At 38.7% G+C, this 26,939-nt stretch overlaps 1 protein-coding gene across 1 annotated transcript in view; it reads left to right on the top strand.

Annotated features, from left to right (window-relative positions):
- The window catches only part of LOC124556266 (adhesion G protein-coupled receptor L4-like), a 370,316-nt gene that overhangs the window by 328,350 nt on the left and 15,027 nt on the right, over nucleotides 1-26,939 (top strand). Inside the window, exons 14-15 of the mRNA XM_047130252.1 lie at nucleotides 10,827-11,049; nucleotides 19,175-19,304. Of these exons, the coding sequence (XP_046986208.1) occupies nucleotides 10,827-11,049; nucleotides 19,175-19,304 (353 nt within the window). The remainder of the gene's footprint in view (nucleotides 1-10,826; nucleotides 11,050-19,174; nucleotides 19,305-26,939) is intronic.

The raw sequence follows: 26,939 nt of genomic DNA on the forward strand, positions 1-26,939 counted from the left end.
CAACATATTTATACAACTACAGCCACTACCAATAATAATAATAATAATAATAATAATAATAAGAGTAACAATAATGATAACATTAATAATAAGCACGACTTGTCTGAAAAAAAGAAAGACTTGTTTTGGGTAATATTTTTATTTTGTACATAAGTTAAGTACAGTTTAGGGCAAGAATAAAATGATGTGTAAGCTTTCATTACTCTCCATTTTGCATTTTTGTGTAAGTGGGAGCTTTTGCACATTTTATTTATTTGGGCAAGTGTACAAGATCCCTAATACATATATTAGTTATCAAATTAATTTATGGGCTGAAATCAGACATTCTTATATTGCACCCACACAACAGCTTACACTTATTATACACTTCTCTGTTTGCTTGTATTGACACTTATTTGATTTCATCACTTACTCAGTCAATGGATCTGGTCTGGAAGGCCTTAATTTCTTTGTGGCTAACTTTTCCTGGTAGTTTCCTTTTTGGTTACCAATTAAAATGGATTAATTAGAGTTCATGTTGACACTACACATAAAAGCAGATTCCAGCACAGTAAACAATGAACTCCAAACTCAAACTGCCATTTCTGGAAATGATTAAATTCATATAGTCCTGCCTACCAACATGATAACTTGACTAGAATAGAAATGAGGCACTGAGAACCATAAGGGCCAAAAGCACACCATTGTTGATCCCACATTTAAGTGAATACCAAAGAAACCAGTGAGACAGCTTTTTGTGAATGTTCAAACGTACGATGTTGGCCTATAGCACAGATAAGCCTGACCCACCGTAAGGTCAACAGATATCAGAAGCATAAATAAATGCTATAGTCTCACAGTAAAAAATGATATACTTTATGGTTCTCAGCACCTCAAATGGATTACTGTATGATAAAATCCAATACTTAATGTATTATATCTCATTCGTAATCTCACAATATAGTATTTTCTGTCAGTATAACTGTAACATGCATTGATGTCTAATCTAACTTTACTCTGTAGTGAGTTATGAGTTATAGTGTTGTAGGACTGCTGAATCCAATGATGCACACTATACCACATGTAATAAGCACTATTTTATTACTTGTAAGCACACGGATACAGTATAATAATAATAATGTCGTGTGACTAGGGCCTCCCGCCGGGTAGACCTTTCGCCAGGTGCAAGTCTTTCGATTTGATGCCACTTCGGTGACTTACACGTCAATGAGGATGAAATGATGATGATTAGGACAACACAACACTCAGTCCCTGAGCGGAGAAAATCCGTGTACACTTTCGTGCGCGGGCACAGACTGGTGCAAAGAGCTTGCCAAAACAAAGATATTAACGCGACTTGGTTGATATTTGCCACCTCAGCTCCCCCCCCCCTCCCCCCTCCCCCTCCCCCCCTCCCCCTCCCCCACCCTGCCCCCTCCCCCCTCCCCCCTCCCCCCCTCCCAGGGTGTGGAGCACAAAATATAAATATTTGGGTGTGCGTGTTAAGGAAACACCCAGGGGGGAGGGAGAGGGTGTTTAAACCGAAACCATACTGTACATTACATTACATTAGTAACTGAAGTCTTTGAGTCAGCGAGGGGGACTGATGGTCCTGCCTGACTGAGTGAATCCTCGTACAGCAGTCGAGGGATCCAGGGAGGGGTCGGTGGGTTATGAGGAGCCGGGGTAGCAGACCTGAATGCCTGTTGCGGTACGTAGTACTTTTACCATTGATGGGTTGGTACCAACAGGTAATGGAACAGACTACAGAAGATTAATGTGGGTTAAGTTATCATTGGGGGTGTTGGCTCATTCGTAGCAGATACACACATTATCCAGCTGCACATCAAAAAACACTTTAGAGCTGCATATAAAATCTGTGTTGACATTCACTACCACTTCTGTATACGGGTTGACAGAATTTCCACACGAGTCGTAGTTGGCAACATCACACGTTCCGAGGATGGCCCCTGATATGTCACTGAATCCCAACAGGGGAGAGGCGGGGGGCTGCCTGTAGGAAGGAGAGTCATCACACGCATCACTCTGTACGGGAGTGTCACACACACCTGTAGCACTGTCACACGACTGGAAGTGCTTAACGTCACACATGCGGAAATGGGCGTCACTCATCAGCGGACTGTCAGTAGATGCCTCGTGCAAGGTGGGTGTAGCAGGGGGTTGGGGCTGACCGGGAGGAGTATCAGGCAGCTCTCCCCCATGACTGCCAGTTTGAGGAGGCAGACAGATACTGTCTGAGGTGCGCCGTTAATGAGCACTTCGAACGTGTTGGTACGCTGTGATATGACTCCTCTGTGTGGGCCCAAGTATAGAGGTCTGAGTGCTGATCGGACAGTGTCATTGCACACCATGACATGAGTGCATGATGCCAAGTTCTTATGCAGAAATACGGGAGGGAGCGAGTGCAGTTGAGGAGGATGCACACGAATGTTAGCAATTAGCTCCTGGGGGCTTATGGGTGCTCAACGTCGAGGTCATCAGCGATTAACTCCTTGACACGCCCAACAAATGTCGAGTTGCAGATCTGATCTGGATGCAGTGAAGGCTCGACTAGCTCTGATGGGATTGTGAGGGGTTCTCCATACAGTACTTCTGCCAGGGATGTGCCAAGGTCCTCTTTGTAAGCGGCCCAAGCGCCAAACATTATCCATGGAAAGGCGTCGGCCCACTCACCTCCGTGGCACATCAGGGAAACTTTAAGCATTCAGTGCCAGCGTTTGACAAGCCCATTGCTCTGGGGGTGGTATGCTGTAGTCCTAAATCATTTCACCCCACAGAGTTAATAAAGCTGTCAGAAGAGGGTGGACTCGAGCTGGCGGCCCTGGTCAATGGTGAAACTGGGCAGCCAAAGCACGAGATCGACATTAATAAAAGGTCTCGGGCCACTGCATCAGCTGTGATAGTAGTGAGAGGAATTACCTCTACCCAGCGGATAAACCTGTCAATGGCGGACAGTATGTAACGGAGGGTCCCGAGGGGGTAAGGACCTGATGATATCAATGTGTATGTGCTAGAATCTGCTTTTTGCCACATCGAACATACCCATGTGGGGCTGTGCATGACATCCTACTTTTGAGTGGTGACAAGCCACTGATACTCGCGCTCAACTGTTACATTGTTTCATCACCTCAGGTCAAACGAAATGTTCAGATACCAGACGTGTGGTGGCGCGAATGCCAGGGTGTGCCAAATCGTGGACACTATTAAAAATGTCCCAGAAGAGAGGTGCAGGGATCACCGGACATATGCATCCTGTTGAAATGTCACACTAGATGTGTGTTGAAAACCCGGGAAGTGTCCATAACTCTAGTTTGAGTCCTGTTTTAACATTGGAGTGCAATGCAGCGAGTTCAGTGTCCTCTGTCTGCAATTTAGGGAGTTCACTGAGGTCCGGTTGTGAAGATAAAACCGGCACATGAGATAGAAAATCGACGATGACATTGTCTGTCCCTCTGACGTAACCTATGTCATTCATAAAGTGACATATGAGGTCCATATGCTGAAAACATCTCACGGATAAGTCCTTGCCTGGGTTACGGAAAGTGTATACCAATGGCTCATGGCTGGTAAATACCACGAGATGGTGACCTTCGATATCATCTTGGAAATATTTGATAGCAGTGTAAATAGCAAACAGTTCCTGGTCGAAGGTCAACCATTTACGTTGGGAAGCGGACAGTTTGTGGGAGAAAAATCTGAACGGCTGTATAACAGAACCCATGGATTGCTGAAGTACTGCCCCCAGTGCTGTATCACTCGCATCTGTAGTAAGCGAGATGGGAGCATCAGGAATGGAGTGAGCGAGCATAATGGCCGTGTGTAACGCTGCCCTTAGATTATCAAACTCACAATGAATATATCTGGAGTCCACGTGACTACCTGAGACCATGAAGTGTTTTTTCCTGCGAGAGCATCCGTCAGTGGGGCTTGTATGTTGGCAGCATGGGCGATGTGTTTGTGGTAGTAATTTACCATTCCAAGGAAGCGGCGGAGGCCCTGAAAATCTTTGGTCAGAGGCACCGTACTAATGGCCTCGACCCATTCGGGTAGGGGTCAGTTGCCATTGGCAGAAACCCCATGGCCCAGAAAAGTGACACTAGTGCGCCAGAGTTGTGACTTAGCATTGTTCACTGCAACACCATTTGCTTTTAATGCTTCGAACACTGTATTTAAATGTAGTTCATGTTCCTTGAGGGAGAAAGATAAAATTAACAAGTCATCCAGTAAGGCATATGCAAAGTCCAGTTCTCCTACCAACAAGTCGATGAACCATTGTCACATCTGTGCAGCATTTTTAAGGCCAAATCGCATAAACAAATACTTGAACAACCCCAACAAGGTGATGATAGTGGTTTTTTCAACGTCCTCCGGTGCCATTGGCAGTTGGTGGTACGCCTTGTGACAGTCGATTACACTGAAAAGTTGTGCCCCATGCAGTTGGGTAGCAAAGTCTTGAGTATTTGGGATGGGATAATTATCTAGAATTGTTCTGGTGTTAAGTGCCTGATAGTCACTGCAGAGGCGGACAGTGACATCTTTCTTGGGCACCAAATGAATGGGTGACGACTGACTACTAGAAGAAGGGTGAATTGTCTTACTATCTAAAAGTCCTTGAATAATAGCTTTGGCATGTTTAAGTGTTTCCGGATTTAAACACCTAGCCTTTGCACATACCGGTGGGCCTTCTGTGGTATTGATTCTGTGGACAGTACCGTTGTTGATCGCAAACACTGATGGCGATGATGGACCCGCACCCGATGCACTATGACTAACCTGTAATGCTCATGCTTGTGTCTCCCAGGCCAGCAGGTCAACAACAGTGATGGTGATCCACTGGTAGTCCTTATCATAGAGCTCGGTCCACTGTAAGGGGGTATTAATGTCCTGCAGTTTAAGGCTTAAATTAGTTATTCCATGAGATTGGATCAGGGACTTATTGGCGTCTCGAAGCGGGGGGCAATGCTGACGCTCGAATTTAATACCTGCGGGCAAAGGTATCACACTAACCTCAGCCCCCATGTCGACTGGAAATAAGAGGCAAGACACTGTGTCTTTCATGTACAAGCATCCTGGCATGTGAGGTGAAGAAGTATTAAGTGATAGGCATCTGTGCAGTGCAATGCAGCCCATAGCATCTGAATTGGGTCATGTTATTAGTTTGGGAACGTGCACGGAGAACGACATTTCTTAGCTGCATCGCCAAAGCGGTAATGGAAATAACACCAACTGGGATGGTGCTTGGCGTTGTCCATTGTGCCGGCTGAGGTCGAAGCGGCAGTGGAGGTGGTCTTGTTTGTAGGTTCCTCTGACAGTGGCGTTGCAGTAGTGCTGATAGGAGCGGAGTTGCAGCGGCAGCTGCCAGGCGGCATTGTGTCCGTGCACATGCATGGAGCGAGTCATGCGCACTCTGTACCGCACAATGGAAGCTGCCGTGCAGGTTTGTCAACCCCTGAGGCCTGAGGGTAGCCTGGGTAGGTATGCGGGGTGGGCAGAATGTTGTAAACCTGGTCTGCGATCTTCAGTTTGGCGTCTCATGGGGCTGAAGACACCTGGAGAAGTTGAACTTGAAATTCCAGAGGAAGTTTGAGTGACCAGATGGACCAAAGTGTAACGTGTGGCATGTAGTGTGTGCCTATCATGGCACGGAGATGATGCCAGAGCTGCGACAGGGATTTGGAACCCACCGACTCGTGACTGATAAGGCAGATAGCTTCCTCTGTCGATGTGGATAGTCACTCAAGGATAGTGCATCAGGCGAATGTATATTTGTTCATCATGTGTTGCAACGCCAAAATATCAGAGATCAAGTCTAGTTCATCCTGGAGGTGACATAATAAGCAGAGGAACTTTGAACTGTCATCGGCGACACGGTGTAGCTGCAGGACGTGGTCGACCTAGGAAAACCATGTGCGTTGGTGGTCCTTGTGAAGTGGTGGTGGCTTCAGCCAACAGATGGAGAAGTTTTGACATAACTGTTTATCAGAAACTATCACTTCCTGTCCATAGTGCTGCAATGTAATTGCCTCGGGTGCAGTAGCGGTGCACTAGCTTCTGACACTGTCAGTGGCACGCAGCACGGTAGGTGCAGCTGGCTCAACCTTGGTCGTGAAATCAATGAATTGGGTGTTCGATGGAGCAATGCCAACAGGTGTAGAATGGACCAGCATGGCAGAGTCGACCATGGTTAACCGATGTGTGGAGAATGATGGAGTACAGTTTCTGGGCCCCTCCACTATAGGTGCATTAAAATTGTTAAAATCACCTAATGTTTGTGGAACACATGCAGTAGATGCGGCAGGTATGGCATGTGCTGTTGGAAACACTCGTAAAGCGGATGCTGGTAGTGTGTGTGTGGAAGGGGGGGGGGGGGGTAGAAGGGGGGGAGATAGGGGGGGGGGGGTGAAATCCAGAGTTCCGAGACAAATATGAAATTTCCCATCTTGAGCATCTGGCTTGGTTTGTACCACCACTACTTTGGGTGGAAAGTCCACACTGGCACTTGGCAAACCCGTAAACATAGCCACGGGGGTTTGAGCACATTGTGTCAGCCACTGTTGAGCACTCAGAACATGTGGATAGTTCATATTCAACGTAAAATGTTCGCATTCAAAGTTTGTGTGCGAAAACGTTCTGTTGGTATGGAACACTGCCACGCGACTACTGACTCACGTACAGTAACAGAACGTTATTGTTCGTACCTGATGCCGGCACATGTAGCTGTGAGAATATAGAAGCACTGTCCTTTTGCATACAGTTAGTCGGTGTGTTTGGGAACTGTGTCAAACTATTGCGAACACAAGGTGGATAATTGGAAAACGATGCCAAAGCATCCGTTGGAAAACTTAGTTGGCTCATGTGTAGTGTAGCAGGCAGCAAGTGATGCATTGAGTACCACTCAATGGTACAAGAGTTCGTTGTAGCACTCGCAAACAAAATTCGGGGTCACCAGTATGGGTTTTAGTGTTGTAGGACTGCCGAATCCAATGATGCCCACTATTCCACATGTAATAAGCACTATTTTATTACTTGGAAGCACACATATACAGTTATATACATTCTTGATCCTCTGTGAACGTGTGTACACTTTCGCACACGGCCACAGACTGGTGCAAAGAGCTTACCAAAACAAAGATATTACACGAGACTTGGTTGATAGCTGCCACAGAGTGAATTGGCCTATCTGAAGAGTGTGTTACCATGTAGCAGGATTCATGTGAAGTGAATGGGGATAAAAGTCTGCTGCAGTGTGCTGCCACCAGGTGGCATTGATGTAAACTAGTAGTTGAGTGGTAAGAGCTAGCTGTGCACACTGTGGACCATGAATTTTGTTTATCAAATCATATTTGACCCACAGGGCAATTATGTCATGCAAGTTGCACATGTGCAAAAACTCCTTAAAATGTGCACATCTGAAGGTGTGCTTGCAACTGTGATGTCAAGTTTCGTGGAGTCTAGAGCAGTGGCAATGAAGTATAGTGTAGCAGATTTAGTACCATGCATTTCAGATTACTGCATCTGCATTACATTTAATAGCATCAAAGAAAAATAACCAATAACTCTGAAAGGTGTCATAAGTTAGGGTGTTCATATGCTCTTACACAGCAGCCACCACTGAGTAAACCTAACCTCAGTTAACTGGATTGAACCAGACAGAGGAATATGAGTGAAAGGAGAGACCACATGAAAATTTACGTCACAGTCAGCCAAATGTGATGCCTCTAATCAATATAAGAGATCTGCCCAATTCTTAATGTGATGTACACAGTGACCTACTAATGGCCTCAACATAGTAACAAGCTTTTCTGCTGCATGGTATGTCAGCCACCAGTATTACTGAGAATAGGCCTAAGAGGAACATCTTCCTTGCGGACCCTCAGAAGGCCAAATTATCTAGAGGGGCCACCACAATAAGAATAAAGACTCTTGATAGATCCTTGTGACAAGGAACTTTCCTTCAGGATGTTGTAGTCTACCTCTGAACCCATTTTGTCGGGTTAGCACTGAGTCTGCAATACATTGGATGTTATAGTAAACAACTTTTGAACATAATCATGCTTCTTCAAACCAACTGTAATTTTGCTCTTGTCTATGGGAAAGATAACAATATCAGGATCCACCTTTAATGAATTCAAACTAGCCCTCTCAGCTGCTGTAACATTACTCTTGGGCAAATATGCCCCATTCAACATGCCTCTCTCTTAAACTCAGCAGCATCAGGAGACAGTTCATGCTATCTACCAACCTTGAATCAAGGGAGTGATGAAAATAGTGTGGTGGCACCTAAGTCTGTGGTAATTTCCCTTCACAGGCAGCATTTATAAGAAGTCTGGTCATATTCTGCAGAGACATGGAGTGAAGTGTGTTTTTTGAAAATCATGTAAGATTAGGGGTCTTTTAGATTCTGTAAAGGATGATTCTGGTTTGTGTAAGGCGGGTGTGTACCACATTCCTTGTGGTTGTGGCATGTCATATATTGGTCAGACCACCAGGACTGTGGAAGGTCAATGTATTGAAGATGATCAACACACACCCTTCCAACAGCAAAGTAAATCTGGTATTGTAGAACACCACCTTGGTAATGGTCATTCAGTGGAATATAACAACACACAGATTCTTGTGTCCTCTTCCAGCTGTTGGGATAATCTTATTAAGGAAGCAGTTGAGGTTAAATGAGCAAGTGACTTTATAAATAGAGAAAAAGATTTTTGCTTAAATTATGCTTGGAATTCTGCTCTCTCCCTGCTCAAACATAAGAGAGGCTTAGTTAATGCTACTTTTTCACCCAGTGGTAATTAATATTCAATATCAATAACTTCTGGTGTTGGTCATCTTTGGTTGTGTGGTGGTACTAGTTGTTTACATATTGAGGTTTTAAATTTCCTTACACAGGACTTCCTAGTTACGTTTGTAGCCTGAAAGTGACAGGATGTACATGTGTCAAAATAGTGGTAGTTGTCAAAGATATCACCCAGTTGAATCCCTGTAAGTCACATGAACATAACCAGTTTCTTTCCCTTACTTTAGTTCAAACTGTAGATGGAGGGTTTGGATGGCAGAATTACTATGCTGGTGCCCAAAATTAAAGGAACAAATGGAAATTTTGCAAGGTTGTCTTTATTTCCCACAAAACAGTATAAACAAGTGATATTACAGTAGAAACAAACAAAAAACAAAGTAAACATCTGCAATATGCATAATGGTAGAAAAAAATTTTCTTCTTTTTTTCCAACTTAACGGATTTGCACACACATTCTGACAATGGTTAATGTGCTTAGTATGGGGTGTGACCACCTGTGGCAGCAGTACAGGACTGACAACAATGGGGCATGCTTTGAATGATACAATCAGTCTCATGTTGAAGCAATAACACCCAATCTTCTTGGAGAGCAGCTCACGTTTCTTGGAGAGTGGTTGGTGGATGCCCAAGTGATGCAACCTGTCTTCCTAGAGTGACACACTCTATGGGATTCAAATTAAGAGAGTGAGCAGGCCATGCCATGTGAGCAATATCTTCCATTACGAAGAACACATCAACCATTTTTGCACTATGACGTTAGCCATTATCATCCATCAATATGAAGTCTGGGCCTGCACCACCTTGCACCAACCGCACATGAGGCCCCTAGATCTCATCACAAAATCTGACAGCAGCTAAACCTTGCCAATTCACCCACACAATTTCATGAATAAATGTTCATGTGGTCAACACAATCCCTGACCACAACATCAGGGAACCTCCTTGATATAAGTGTCTTTCCGTAATTTTTGGGTCCCAAAATTGTGTTCCACATTCTCTCCAGATGTGAATGCATCAAGAATGACTCTTTAGACAAAATTGGGACTCATCTGTGAAAAGAACATTGGCCCACTGTTCAACTAACCAGGTGGCATGTTGACAACTCCACTCTAGATGTTCCCTTATGTGAAGATGCATCAGAGCTACACATCCAGCAGGTCTCCAACAATAAAGGCCACTCTGTCAAAACCTTCTGGACAGTGTTTGTCTCAGTACATCATGTCCAGTGGATGCTGCGAGGTCAGACACCAATTGCTGCACGGCGATAAGACAGTACTATCATGCCCTTACATCCAAATCACAGTCGTCTCTTTTTGATATCTCATGTGGTCAGCACTGCCCTGGTCTTTAGGGTACTGTTTTGGTCTCTATAAATTGTTGCTACATCCAAGAACAACAGAACAATTCACAAAAAGCCACAGGGCCTCATCATTTTGTGACTGTCCTGCTTTCATTCTTCTTATGGCCCTCCACTGCAAAGAGTCTGGTAGGTGTCCTCTTTGTGCCATACTGCACCATCGCTGACTGTATACAGAGTGAATGTGGATGTGAGTCTACCCGGAAAACACTACCGTGTTTGATAGGTGCCCCGACGTCATTGCTGGCATGGTTGGCCATTGAACAGAATACTATTTTCTGTGCAGAAGATGACTGTACAGTCATCTGTTGACAGTTTGTATGATTATACAGTGAACTGGACACAAGATGGGGAAATAGAGGTTTATTGCTTTAATTTTGGAAACCAGTGTATAAACAACCATATTAGGTATGGCCATACAATCAAGTAATTAATTACCAAGCCATTCATATAAGAATAATGCATCACAAAACTTGCTTTAATTACATATTGTTCTTACTAATGCAATGACTCACTCAAGAGAGATTTTCTAATCTTCTGTCAAGCCCCAGCTTTCTAACCCTTTATCTTTACTTTCAAATGTGGCTGCATAATTACATTAATTTTAATAGTGTGTTACTTACTCAACATATTAATTAATTTCCTAAGAAATACTTTTTTTCTGTTTCTCAGGTGTTCCAGTTCTGGCACTTCTTTGCAGTCACTTAGTGCATCATTCAACAGATTGGAACTTAAACTCCTGGTGGCTCATTATTGGAAGCACTACATTCAATATATTTATAACTTCGATCACAATAATGCTTCTTCTATTTGCATTCCTGTATTTCATGGTTATCAGAAAACTGTCCAATTATTCAAGAGAAAGACACTCAGGAACGAAGAGTGTTAAATATCGGTAATATCTTATGAAGTTCTTGCATATTTAAAGCATGAGTTTTTACTTGTAGTTCATCCTTTGATGAAGGAAACCAGTTATTGTGCCTGTTGTACAATGAACACACAACCATTTACATTGCAAGCATTAACCAGTGACAAATAACTTTACCAAATATGAAAAAGTAGAATAATGAATTTATCTTTCTATTTCATCAACATTTACCTAACAGAAGTCACTGTGGCATTATTATCATTATTGTTGTTATTATTATTATTATTATTATTATTATTATTGCTGTTACTGGTGTTCTGTTGTCCATAGTTTTGCTGATTTGACCACATAGTTTTTATACATAACAGCCATTTCTTAAAGGCTTGTATCTAATACAATAGGTTTAAGTTAATGCGTGGTTAAAAAAGGTACATTTATTTCACATACATAAATATTTACCACTCATTTTTTCATTCATAACTGCTGGAGCTACTAAGACATTGCATAGTTCACATTCAGTAAATCATTTAATTGGACCATAATTGCAGTACTTACACTAACGAAGCAGTTGTGTTAAAAGCTGACAAACTATCACACATCATCCAGAGCTAAGCTTGTAATTTTGTCTGATAACATAAATTGGACTCTGTACTATCTAAATCATTATAACATACTATAATATCCTGATACTGGTGCTCCATATGTAATGCAAGTATGGGACAAACCTGTTTTCCTTTCATCACCTAATACCAAGGACAATTGTCCAGTGGCCCATGCTCCTTCCACACCCTCATCTCTGAAAACTGCAATTATAGTGATGTGACTCAGCCATTTCTCTTTTTCTACCTTGTCCCAGACTAGGGCATAGCCTTGTGCCACCTCATGTGGACCTAGTGAAGGGACCAGCTAAGGCATGCCCCTTTCACCACACCCCACACCAAACCTTGTTGTCTCTGTCATATTACCAATCTCCCACCTATCCACACTCCTACACAATGTTTGGGTTATAGCCTGAATTTTCATGTGCATTACTTAATGCACCTACCTCTTTAGTCACTGTGATCTGCCTCCTTACTCTCCTTACTGCATTCCCCCCCACCCCCACCCCTCTCACCCCTCCCTCCCCCCAGCACACTTGTGCTGTTTGTCAATGGGATATATGGAAATATTGCAAACAGGGCCATCTCTCAGTAATATTCAGTATTCTGGGGCTGCTTGGTTCAAACTCGTGTATTCTGAAAGTGATTTTAAAATTAATAGAGTAGATTGTTTGCTAAAATGTCCTTTAATTTATTAAGTGTGGAAGAGAAGCTAGATATCAAGTAGTTAGGCACACATCAATAAAATGGTTTCCTAATGTCTCACTTGGAAAGAAGAACAGAACCTTCTGCAATACATGATTCTGTAAATAGTTAGTAAATAATTGTTGTTAACTTTGAGTGAAGGTAAGCAAAAGTTACTTTGCTTCTGTTGTGTGTTATTTGGCAACGAAATTTTGTGAACAATGGTGGCTGCATGGATGTAAAGTATTTAAGTGATCAAATTGAGAAATATGAGGAAAGCAGACTACATTTAGAAAATGCTTGTAAAAATAAAATGTTTTCCACAATTAATATTGCTGTTGAGATTGGTTCAGCATACAAAATGTCAATTCAGAAACATATCAGATCAAATTTTTATTGTCACGTAACATACCTAGACCGACTTATCAGTTCTAAAACTACAGGCAGGCTGACAAAATTAATCTATGCTTACAATACATATGCCACTGCTTCTTCAGATAGGTATTATTTTACATGGTTATCGTCAAAAAAAATGTGGTTATAATACATGTGGCAATACTATTTTAGACAGATACTATATTACATGGTTATCATTCAAGAAATATTCTACCCTGTAATAGGTTTTACTTTTCAGATATTTTTGTATGTGTCTCTCAGTAATATTTGGATTTGGGTCACACTTCCCCTTCCAGATTTCATTTATAAATTTCATGCCCTTGTAGTGTGGAGTTTTTTCATGCAGTTTCAGTCTATTGGTAGGTAAATTTAACTAGCTTTATGTCTAGTCTCATACTCATGCAAAAAGCAGTTGCCCTCCAAAAGGGTTTCTCTTTGTGAAAATGAGAATCTCATACACGGGGGGTTAGAAATAGTCTCAAAAGCCTCTACAGGTGTTGTGGGGTAGGTTGTGCTGAGAAATAATTAGTGTTAAGAAAAAATTAGATACAGTACACGATTTATGCGTTAATAAGCATTTAATGTAGCCATTGAAGTTAGCCAATCAGGTCACTGTGGGTTAAAATTTGGCCCACCAGATGCAATTAGTATCAGTCATTTTCATAGCATACATGGTAGTGCATTAGACTGCTCAGCCTTTGGCTTGGGTCCATTCCTTACTACCACCCCATGTCCAATTTATGTATTGCTCTCTTGTTCAGTTTTAGGAAACCAAATGAAGATCAGGTTTGGTGACATTGACTCTAGTGGGCTGCTTGAATTTACATACACAATGGCCTGATTGGCTAACTTCAATACTAATTAACTTGGAAATGGCACAACAAATTGAATTTTTTCTTAATAATCATTTCTCAGTAAAAGCTACCCTGCAAAGCCCTTACAAGCTTTTTAGGCTGTTTCTGACTGCCCTGTATCTACATGCTTGGAATGGACATAGATCTAGCTTTCCAAATAAGGCATTTGCAGTGTTGTTTCTTCTGAGCTACCACCAAATCTCAGATGATCTTTATTTTTAGTCTGAAAGCTTTTAGTGTATTTGTTTTATCTAACCCAGAAAATTATGTTAAACTTAACTACTGAAACAAAATATGTGTAATATACATTTTTTTAAAGTTAAATCAGTGATTGATAGATGGATTTTGTTTCATTACATACAATTTCAAATCATTGTTGAATTTATGTATTGAGACATATTAGGATTTTTACTTTATTTTATATATGTTTCTGAGATACTGCTACACAATTCCATACTACAGTTTTCAGTATACAAAAGTAAATGTATAATTTCCTTGTTCAAATTGTAAAATTGTCCTCAAAGAATTCTTCAGTAGAAAAGTTACACTTTTTCACCAGACAGGTGTAGAGACATCTTTTCAGTGAACCAACTCCATATTAAATATATTACTGCCTTTTACTTTATTGTGAATTTTTAACCCCAAACACTTTGGTGTTTTGGCATAAACATTTTAAACAGTGTGTTGGGAGTTTAAAATTCTCTCTGAAGAGTGTGTTGTAGTTGTGGTCAAAATGGAAAGAGTTTAGTGTTAAGTGTTAATAACAACAATACATCATATATCTAAAGGGAAGGAATAAATAGTATTTTTAGATATTTTAAAAGTGATCGACATGATGCCAGTATTTAGCCAACACACAATTTAAATTTTTATCAAGATTTTGACCTAAGAACTTCAAATGGTTTGCTTCTGTGACATCCTTATCATTATAAGTTACCTTCATTTCACTCTATTTTTATTATTTAGTTTCAAACTGCATCATATTGATTTTAGTTACATTAAGTTTCAGTCCATTTTGATGGAACCAAGATTCAAGTTTGTCTTAAGTATTTATGACACTTTCTGGAATTCTATCAGGGACCTAATTTTCAATGAGAACAGATGTACTTTTAGCAAATAAAACTGAATGAGCAGTAGTGGCAAATGGTAGGTAATTTATGTAGAAAAGAAAGAGTTAGAGACCCAATACTGAACTTGGAGTTATTTATTGTGTTTGAAGTTGTAATTACTCTTTGTTTCCTGTCTCTTAAGTGAGAGGTAAGCCATTGTAAAGCAGTATCTCTGATTAATATATGTAATTTGTGTTGAAGTAAGGAGTGGTTCACTGAATTGAAAGCTTGTCAGGTCACAGAATTTACCTGCGACCTTTCTTCCCTTATCTTGTGAGGAGCATATCTTTCAAGTAAACTCATTGATTACATTTACAGTGCTTTTTCTTTGTTGGAATCTGAACTTGTTTTTAAAAATTATGTTATTTACAGTTAGAAATATTTAAATTCGTTTTCCTGTAATCTTTCAAAACACTAAAATGTATTGGCAGAAGAGATATATGGTTGTAATTCCCTATATCTTCCATCAATACCTTTTTCAATAATGGTTTTATCTCAGCATATTTCAATATATTTGGAAAACATGCTATGTAAGATGTTTGTGGCATACACGAGGCTGTTTGATCAACTCAGTACACTGCGTACTGTATAACTTCACAACATATTTTTATTAACTGATACACCAAGGAGCCTGACACAGTTTGCAGTGTCCAAGTGCTTCATTTTTTTAATTTAAAAAAAAAATAGCATATTTCACTTATACACTGTGAAATGAACAGTTTCTGTATTTGCAAAGTGTAATTTCAAATTACTATTTTTGACTCATGCCTCCACTTCCTTAAGTGTCTACTCAGTACAGTGGACTAAGTCTTCATTGGTTTTACAGCACACTATCACTGAAGAGGCAGTTGTGTAAAGGATGGTACTGGACTGAAAACGGTATGGCGTATCATCAGTGTAATACAAAAATGGTAGTGGGTCAATACTGAACCTTGTGGAACATCTAATTCGTGTGTGTGTGTGTGTGTGTGTGTGTGTGTGTGTGTGTGTGTGTGTGTGTGTGTGTTTTCTAACCAGGAAGTTATTTCTTCCCACTGTTATTAACAGTCACTCTCTGTTTCCTGTTTGCCAAGTATAATGACATCCAACTAAGAGATTTTCCTTGAAAACCATTGTTCAGAGGTTTTGCTAAGGTCATGAAAGATGCCTGATCCACATGTTCTATTGTTGAGATAACTTTTAACTTTTGTGGCATTTCACTTATTGCATGGGTTGTGCTTCAGCCTTTTCTGAAACCATACTAATTGGGTGAAGTAATGTTGTGAGATGAATTATAATTTTCTTTCTGATCACATGTTGTTCTTTTAAATACTTTTGAAAAAAATGGTGTAAATGAGATAGGCCTATAGTTTCTCATTTCATCTTGTTTGCCCTTTTTATGAATTGGCCGCACTTCAGTATATTTTAATCGAGTTGCAAATCACCCCTCTTCGAAATACTGTTTGATTATGAGCGACAGCGAATGTGCAGTACTGTGACAGTCTATTTTTATTATTCTAGTGGAAACCTCATCCCAACATAGTGAGTTTAAATTTTTAAGGGAGATTATGACTTTCTTAGCACCAGAACTTGCAACACAAGAAAATTTTAAACCTGAATAATTTCTTTCTGTCATACTAGGATTTGTACTTGATGGTGAGCAGTCATCAATTTTAATTAAACTACTGAAGAAGTCACTGAAAGATTCACATATGGCATTAGAATTTGTAATAGCTCTATCATTTATCATTAATTTAGAGGGGCATTTTCTTTCCATTTCACCACCAGCTTCACTTATTATAAGACTAAACTGCTTTTAAGTTGTTTTCAGCATTTGAAACAAATCTATTACTAGTTACAAAGAGTACACTTTGCTAGTTACAAATAGTAGACACATATTAAACAGAATAGTAGACATTACATTTTGTGGAACTCATGAGTTAGCACTAAGGGCTCCCAATGAAACACAGGAGTCAGCTAACAGTGGTAACAGTGGCAATTTCTTACATTTGTTATCTTTTCTAGGAAACCTTTACTACATGGTAGGTGACTGCTTATTCAGTTCTAGTACTTTTGTCCATAAATACATGTCGCACATTGTATAAAATGAACTTTCAGACTTATGTATCAAGTTTACATTAAAGAACCGTTTACAGACATCAGTGCTGGCACTTTTATTGTTGTGCAAGCAGACATAACAGCAGACATTACATGTGAGACACTTCATCATTATACTGTGGTATATTAACAGGAAGAGAGAGATCTGTGGAAAGAATCATTTCCTTTGACATAAATGACAAAAATGAGGGCTATGTAAACAAAAATTCAGAACAGTTCCTCTGTAAAATTTATTGGCTTTTTATCCGGGTTATCTGGGACCCCCCCCCCCCCCCCCCCCCCAATGAAAACGAGCACCAGCTGCTACTGGTTACTGCTGTATTTGATCAACACACAAATCTTACAGAAATACTCTGTAAACTCAGTTGTGAATTCCTCGAGTGAAGAAGACAATGTTTACACAAAAAGCTGCTCAGAAAGTTCAGAAAACTGGCATTTGCTACTGACTTCAGAATGATTCTATTGCTACCAATGTACATCTTGTGTAAAGAAAAGGAAGACAAGATGGAAAAATGTGGTATCTTATAGGATTATACAGAGCTTTGTTTTCTCCCTCACTTTGCTTGCAAATGGAACAGGAAAGAGAATGACCATCAGTGGTACAAGGCACCATCTCCCATGCATTGTATGGTGGCTTATGGAATATGAATGTAGTTGTAAATAATAAAGGATAACCTCTTCTTAATAGTTGTTACAAAGAGATAATTTCTAGAACTAACAAGAATTTTAGTACTAGTACATAAGATGCACTATTTTTCACACACACTTGTTGCGAAAACTTATTTCTTGTTAGCTGATAAATTTGGTGGGCATGTTGGTATTTTGAATTTCACTTACCTGTACTGCAATTTCACCTGACTGAAGGTCAGCTTAACCTCTGTGTAGTCTTTGGATATTTTTGTTCTCTTTGAGTTTTCCTCATCTTGTTTCCTTTCAACCCTCTTATTTTCATTTGGATTCTGGTTGTGAATTACTATTATTACAAATATTGAAGACTCTGTGTCCCTTCTAAATAAGTACTGTTTTACCCACCAAAATCTTCCTACTTATCAACACAGTTCTTCTTTTTTCATACTTGATCATTTCATTTCATATGGGTGCTGTACTACTTGTCAAGAAGCTTTTCAATGTAGTATGAGAGGAAAAAAATTTTCACAAGCATTTTTAAGGTAGCTACAACTTGTGTATAGGATACTGTTCAGAAATCTGTAACAGAAACTACTCAAAAATCCAAAATAGCATTTGACAAAATGCAGCAAACAATAATAGGTCTTGGGATTGAACATGGAGCACAATGAGGCACAAATTCACAACTTTAAAGTTGCGTAACAGCTTATTACCATGATTTAAAGAAAAGAAGCAAAGCAGTAACTATTTTGAGTAGTATATTTAATTGTAAATCCATCAGATGTCTCCTACTTGGATACCATTAGAAAATAATCTCATAAATGATGTTACCATTTATAACTAAGCAGGTTGTTGTGAGGATAACATGAAAAACAGACACCAATATTTACATACAAAGTAAGACACTAATTTCTCCCACTGCAAGTTAAGCTTTTGTGATATTTAGTACTGACTGAATGTGAACTCATACTGCTGAGGAACTGAGGGTGACTACGGAGAAGACAACTGAAATCATTGTGTATACTGACCTACACATCAATTATTACTTTACCATTTAAGGCCTTTGGATATGGCATTATAAAATGCCAAAAATCTTAAATCTCACTTTCAAAAGCTGGTAGTGAGTCCATCATGTTTTCTAAAACCACAGATTAACCAATTGCCAAACAGTTTTTGGTTACATTTACTAAAGTCACATACATTAACTATCTATTGCATATAATATTTAAATTATAAATAACAAGAAGAAGGGAATACAGGTCAGAATTTAATGAGTCGCCAATACTGTGATGGTTTTAAACAATAATTTATTCAGTGTATAGAAATTTAAATCAGAATGATCTGATGGATAATTGAGCTTCACTATTTCTCAGTTTGAGTCCGTAGCATTAACCAATGCAACACCTTTGTTAGTGGTAGCTTCAAAGCTTCAATCAGAGAAGGTTCTGACTGTCTGTCACGCTGTAGAACAGAAGAATATTTTAGAGCAAATGAAAATGTATTGTTCATCAACAGAATGCATATGTTGAGACTGGTTGCCACCACTTTGGTCAGTTGCTATGAGCGTAAGCTGTTACTGAAAGTTTTTATGTCAATAGCAAAATAAATTTTCAATTTTTGGTCATTAATTCCTCATTTAAAGCTATTCTACTTAGGATCCCCCACCATGTGTATAATTATCATCCTTGATGTTTGGAGTGATCTGTATTATGCACATAAAACAATTACATAATTCATGTAGTCATCAAAATCAAATAGTTTTAATACATTTCTACTTTGTTTTCAGAACTGGTCTTCTAAAGAGAGCTGGGATCATATTTCTCATGATGGTCATTGTGGAAATTTCAAGTATACTCTACATCAATCTCCAAACTGTGACATATCATTATGTATTCAGTGTTTCAACAAGCTTGCTGGTAGGTATTGCCAAATGTTTCTTCCAAGTTCACATTTTAAAATGTAGTGTTCATTACTCCACACTATTAAAAATTACTTGCAACAGTATATTAAGAGCTAAAAAATGTCTCCGTGGGCAGCTGAATTAAACATTCTTCTGAAGTACTTTGTATCACTCCATTTTGCCTGACAATGATGCTGAATCATCAGAGCAAAGTTTCACTAAGACATCAGAATCATCAGTAAGCTATGATGACCTATAACTTCTCAACAGTAGACAACAACTCATGGATGTAGGTTACAATTGCATAATCAGAAATATTCTCATTAGGATCAGTTCTGGGTGACTTCAAAGGCCAGGTAAGTGCAGTATTGTCTGTGAAATGTTGTTGACCAGTTGGACATAACTGTGGAATGAATTAGTTGTTAATCTTGCTGAACATACATACAAGCCCACATTGGTATGGTGTATACAAGTTAATAAGTATGTGACCTGTTGTCAAGCAACTGTATCATTTGCCTGGGAGAGAGTATGGCGCAGATGTATCAGGGGTCCTACTCCATCCAACACATTTGTGTACTATAATTTATTTGTCTGATGAAATTACATTTTCCTGGAGGCATAATAAGTCTCAACTTTATCTTTGATCAGTGTAGAAGCTAAAATAATGAATAAAAGTTTTTGCCAAGGCTGGGTCTTCAACCCAGCTCTCCTGCTTACTAGACAGATGTGCCATATTAGATACAGTGCCAAGGTGATGTAATGAATGACATATTTCTAGTAAGATACCTACAGTGAGACATTGCAAGGTAACTTCTTTCTGGTTTGATTGGGGTGCATTAAAAAGGAAAATTGTATTGTAGAAGCGACACATTCTGACAAAGACAGTCCAGTTCCTTAACCTCAATGGTGTTAAAGAAAGCACAGCATTTGAAGAATTCATTGTGGCCCTGCATGAATTACAAGTATAGTTTTACAAAGGTTTTGACGACAGTGTCAATCCTCCACCTGTTTTCGAGACTGTTTGCCATTTCAGGTGAAAGCACATGTGCAGATGTAACTGATTGACCTGCAACGAAATTCCAATTTTAATGACACATCTGTTTATCTCAAAACTATCTACTATCTCTACATAGCTTTCCTCAGGTTGATTTTCCAAGACTCCATTATGAAGCTGCAAAAGTGCTACAATATTTTCATAAACATATTTGTGTGAAAAGCCTTTTTTCTATTATGAAACTAAAAAAGTCATGATTATGTGGCAACCATATGCCAACAGTTGGTACCAGATAAAAATTATATTATGTCTTCAGTGTGCCAAAAATAATTAATTAATACTGAAAACTTGTTTTGTTTGCGAGCTGTGTTGTTGAGCAACATGAAACATAAAAGAAATTCGTATGCAGTGGAACTGCACTGCCATATAAGTGCACTGCATTTTCTGTTTTCCCTCTTCCCCCTTGTAGCGCTCAGACAACATGGTGTCATAGTAGGGGAAATGTGAAGCCAGATTGATCACTTTGGCACTCAGACCCAGACATAGCCCATGAGCTGAAGTCTTGGTCAACCCTGGTTTGGAGAAACTGAAGTCTTCGTGAAGTCACAGAAGATTTCTAATCCTTATTGCTCTTGTCTGATGATGCTCTTATTTTGTCAGCAAAGCTGTTAATTGCATGTATGGTGCTTCTCTGCTGCTGAAAAATAAACTGATTGTTTAGATTAATGGTATATTTTGTAATAAGATTTTGGATTTGAGCAACAGCTATTTGTTACAATATTTTTTTGATACAACTGGAAAAATTGAGAAAGAACAAAATTTTCAATTACATCTCTTGATCCCATGCTGCAAACTGATTTAATTCCAGCGTACTGGAGTACTTCTGGGAATCAGATAACTTCAAAACGTTGATTAAATACTTGAAGTACTGCATATGCAATTATGTAGTGTACTGTTTTAGTAATTTTAGTAGATATCCCATCAAAATCTGTAGCTTTTTAATGCTGAAATTGTATTTTGTAAATCCTTCATTGAAATATTTAAAAAATTTTAACTTGCTCAGAAATCTCATCTAGACTATAGCAATTTGTGATATTTTGTTATACTGATGACATAAAACTTTGCTGCGTTTCTAGAACATTTATCAAATAACTCTTCTATCTGAGATTGGTTTGAAACTGTGTTTCCTTCTAAGTAGATTTTTGAAACTTTTTGGTCACAAGCTTAGTCAACTAATTCAGATATAACAAGTGACCATGCACCCTTTTCTGTTTCATGTTTTTAAAATTATCCTGCTCTTTTCAAGCTGTTTTGCTGCCTTGAGAACTCTAAGTATACTTTTATACAGTATAATGTATTCAGAGAAATAAAAATGTATGTCATATTTAATTCTCTGAGTAGCTGCTCATTTCTTAAACTGGAAATTTTTGTACCCTTGGAGATCCATTTTAATTTATTTTTCACTTTATTGCACCTTGTTCTTGGTGGAATGTTTCACTGAAGACATCTAGAAAATTAAAACATTTGGACCACTGCTCACCGAAATACTGAATGCTGCATCATGGCATTGAAAGGACATGGAGCAGTAAGAAATGGAGACCAATGGGGAATCATTCTAGTATGGATACAGGATGCAAATGGGGAAGTCCACTGGCATAAGTGACTTTGACAGATTGCTATGGCCCAGTGGAAGAAAACTATGATTTTCGAAATGAAAAAGTTCATAGCCTGTTCATGTGCTACTGTTGTGAGCATCAGTGGAATGTGGCTGAAGGATGGTGAAACCATGAGTAGGGAGCAAAGTGTAGGACATCCATGAATCATCACAGAACATGGACGTCAGAAGCTTGTCCTACCCTGTAGCTCAGGAAAGGTGGTGATCTGTAACAGATCTAATAACAGAGGCTGGTGCAGGCATAAGTGTTTTGAAGGAAGCCATTCACCTCACAGTCCCTAAATGTTTCCATAAGGACTCAATAACATAGTCAATTATGACTGCAGTGCTCACAGGATCATTGAAATTTGAAAGTGGATTAATGGAAACATGGTATTTTTCCTGGTCAGTTGAATCACATTTCTTGTTAAAACAGGTCAAGGATGGGTTTGAATATACCATCATCCAGGTGAAACAGATGCACCACACCATGGATGCAGGCTGGTGGGGCCAGTATTATGATATGGGGGGACATTCACGTGGGTTTCGATGGGACCTGTGGTAGTAATCAAAAGCATCATAGCAACTGTGGGCTGTGTAAACTTTATTGAAGACCACATACATCCCTTCATGTTTGATGGCTTCTCCACAGGCTATTGCATATACCAGCAGTATAACTGTCCATGTCACATGGCCAGAATCATGTTACAGTGGTTTCAGGAGAGTGATAGTGATTTCACATTGATCGCTTGACCACAAAATTTGCCAGATATTAACCCAATGGAACATATCTGTGATGATATTGAGCATCAGAAATCTCAATACAGGTGGTCATTGGTGAAGTCGCAGTACTCACAGCTGTACAGAGAACAGAAAGAAACAAGATTGTTGACACTATTTCAGCACTGTTCTGGCCAGGTTAACACTCTTCTTGTCTGCATAATAGTGCCAAAACTGCCACCACACCAAGGAATCAGAATAATTTCTTGTAAACAGTGTGAAAACCAAAAAAATGTCACAGTATTTGCAGTCATGCCAGACAATGTTAATCTCCTGTTTAGTAGTATCACAGTCATTGCTAGAAATTGGAGAAAATTTTGTAATGAATAAAAACCATACACCCAGATTACAGGAGGGGGCAAGTATCCCTCTTGATGTTGGGGATACATGTCAATGAAATCTTAAATTTTAATAACCATGTAATGAAACTTTCACAGAAACTTAATTCAGCCTATTTTGTTCTTACAACTATTACAAATGTTTGTAGCTCAGATGATGCCAGGATGGCATATTTTGGCTAGTTTCAGTCACTTGCAACATATGGAATATTATTTTGGGACATGTACACAGGTACTCCAAGAACCACCATATGGTGTGTGGCTACTGAACATAATGTTTCCGCTCATTTAACCACACACTCATGTAGATGGCATTTGACTTTTTACACGCTTTGCAGTACACACTGACACAGTTTTTGCTTTAGGGTTAATATTTTGCATATTTGGGAAACATGTCATTCATCATTGCCATCATCACTGACTTGACCGTCCCCATACATTTAGTTTACTGCATGACATGCAGGTCTTTCTATATTGTTCTTGACTTTATACAAAGTTTGCATACCACCTCCAGATATTCCCTGTATGTATTTATACATCTACTAGATTACAGTAGTTTGTCTACCTGCAATAACATTACCTTTTAACACATTGCATACATATTTTGGGTAAATTACAATGTGCAATTATTCAACCAAAGCAAGTGCTACTGACTCATCTGTGTTCTCTTTGCTTCACATGTACATACCTGGAGCACTGTTACAGCAAGCTGTGAAACATTCATTCTTCTATATTGGGTTCTGTAGCATAACATTTGCCCTCATAAGCATGTTGATATGTCTTACACCATAATTTGGTATTTGCTACAAAACAAGTGGATTCATTCTTTATTTCTGGTCCACTTTGCCAGTCTGTTTTTCTGGTCATACCCTGCGTAAGGGCTACATGCCATATAGAGGTATGCGTCTTTCAATTTCTGATTGAATTGAATGTTTTTCTGTTATATTTTGTATATATTCCAGTACATTTCTTTAGACTTACTTCATAGTTTACAGTTTGCTACATCACGTAGCAACACACATGTGTACCAGAAAACTTTCCAGTTCTTTATAATGTTGGTTATAACTTGTGCCATGTGATATTTTGACACTTCCTACCCAGTGGGAATTAGCTATGGTGTATTACATTGCCTTTACAGTTTGTTTCATTAAAAATATTTTAATAAGTAGGAGGCACCTTATGAAACCATTCATATATTATTTTGATGTAAAATTAAATTTCTTTTTTCATTTGTTCTTATTAGTATGTGATACATAGTGATGCAGGTGGTTAATGTAGGATTGACATCCAATAAATGGTTTTATATTTAACTAGTATGTGACAACATATAAATAATTTGCAGTCAGATTGTACTCATCAATATACGAATGTGATTGTTTTGCTTCAGTTAATTCTTGGGCAGTGACAGCATTACATTCTAGAAACAATATAGAAAATGTGGTGGGGAAGGCTAACCAAAGACTGCATTTTATTGGCAGGACACTTATAAAATGTAAAAGATCTACTAATGAGATTGCCTACATTACACTTGCCCATCCTCTTATAGAATACCACTGCATGGTGTGGGATCCTTAGCAGATAGGATTGACGGAGTATATCAAAAAAGTTCAAAGAAGGGCAGCATGTTTTGATTTATTGTGAAATAGGGGAGAGAGTGTCACTGAAATGATACAGGATTTGGGGTGGACATCAATAAAATGAAGGTGTTTTTCACTGCGGTGGACCGTTCTCATGAAATTGCAATCACCAACATTCTCGTCTAAATGTGAAAATAATTTATTGACACTGACCTACACAGAAAGAAACAACCATCATGATAAAACAAGGGAAATCGGAGCTCATGTGGAAAGATGCAGGTGTTCGTTCCTTCCACACGCTGTACAATGTTGGAATAATAGGGAATTTTGAAGGTGGTTTGATGTACCCTCTGCCAGGCACTTAAATGTGATTTGCAGAGTGTCCATGTAGATGTAGATGTAGATGTAGTTGTTTGCCAATATGTGACAACATAGTTATCTAAGAATGAAATGTTATTTTGATATCTGGTAAGTATGTCCACTTTAGTATTGTATGGTATGTATATATTTTGTTTCCTAGTTTGTATTCATAAAGTGTGCAACTTTTCCCTTGTTATGTTTTTTAGTATGTCACATCTTGCACACTTCGGGTTTTTGTTAAATGTTTACTACATATTACCACTGTATGTATGTGATCTCTTAAATTTTACACTGCCCCTTTATTATGAAGTTTCCATTGTCATTATTGTTGTTGTCTTCACACGAGTGCCTGAAGATGGTGTAGTAAAATGTCAAAACTGATTGCATAAATAAATTACATATAAAATATAAATGGTTGAAGATGTTTTTGATTTTAATTTTATACTGAACAGCCAGAACTTCAACTGAATCTTTGTAGTTATGACCTTAACAGGACACACATCATGCATGAATTCAGCTGTGACCTTGTTGAATGGAATATACTGAAATTTACTCAGAATGATTTAGAAAACCACAGAAAATAAAAATCATGCTGGATGGACATGGTTTTCATTGCCTACACATGAGGCTATATCTTTATCACTGTTATTCCTACTTCAGTTTGTATGTTATATGCTACACTCTTCTGGATTACACACATTCAAATAATGTACTATTATCTGCAATTATTCAGTAGTAAACAGATTATCCACTATCAATCAGCATATCATATATTTTGAATGCATATACATGTGACATGTCACTCAAACATATTTATTTACATGTTAGTGTTACTTTTATATGTCAGCTTTCTTCAAATAAGTGCAAGTATTCAGTAGTTTGTTTAGGACAGTCACTACCTTAAGGCCCTTCCTGATGTTTGTAGTTATGGAGTGCTATGTGTGAACAAATGAATGATGACAAAATTCACACCTTCTTTATGTTCTCTGGGAGTGTACTGTATCCACTCTTATGACGCTATGTGGTTACAAAGATTATGCAGATAAACAGTGATATTATTTTACTAACTAAAATTTCTTATGGTTTTTATGCAGCATATGTTGAACTGGACTAACACAAATTCAGAGTAAACTCTTTCACACTATAACACTGACAAAACTTTATACTCTTGGCATCATCATTTATCATATGCTACTTATTTATTCAGCCATAGACCATTTAGTACAACAGTATTGGACATGTCAGATACATTAAAGAAGTAATGTAAACATATTTAGCTCATTAACAAAGTAGGATAAGATTAGGCAAGTACAGGGCATGGAGGTGGTCATGGCCCAATCAAAGGAAACATCCCAGAATTCACCTTAGCAATGTGGGAAAGCATGGAAAACTGAAGTTATGTTGGTTGGATGGGGAAGAAGTCCCACTCTTCCAAAACGTGTGTCCAGTGCGTTAAAACAAAGCATAGACACATCACCTGGTACATGATCAGAAAGGGAATCACAAATACATAGTCTGCTGTGGGTTTACATCATGTACCCTGAAGCAAATCAATTATATAACTAAAACATGAAACATAAACCAGCTCTGAAAAACAAAAAAAACATGAGCCCATTATTTAACACTTCTGAAAAGTGTAATGCATGAACACACAAAACCTGCTGACACTATATCCATCACAACTGATCTAGTACAGATACCTCCTCAGAGGATGTGTATTGCACTGCATCTGAAATAAGAGCAAACAGAAAACCAACTGCACAAATATTGTTTTGCAAAGACAAAGACAGAATAGATGGTACATTAGTTAACAGAATGAAAACAACTCAAGAATAAATGAGGGCCTGCTATTCCTGTGAACTTTTACATTCACTTACTCTGTAGAAACATATTTCAACAAAAAATGATTTTAACTAACGATTTCAACTCTGTTGTAAAAGCTAATTCC

This window comes from Schistocerca americana, chromosome X (genome assembly GCF_021461395.2).
Source record: "Schistocerca americana isolate TAMUIC-IGC-003095 chromosome X, iqSchAmer2.1, whole genome shotgun sequence".
NCBI lineage: Eukaryota > Metazoa > Arthropoda > Insecta > Orthoptera > Acrididae > Schistocerca > Schistocerca americana.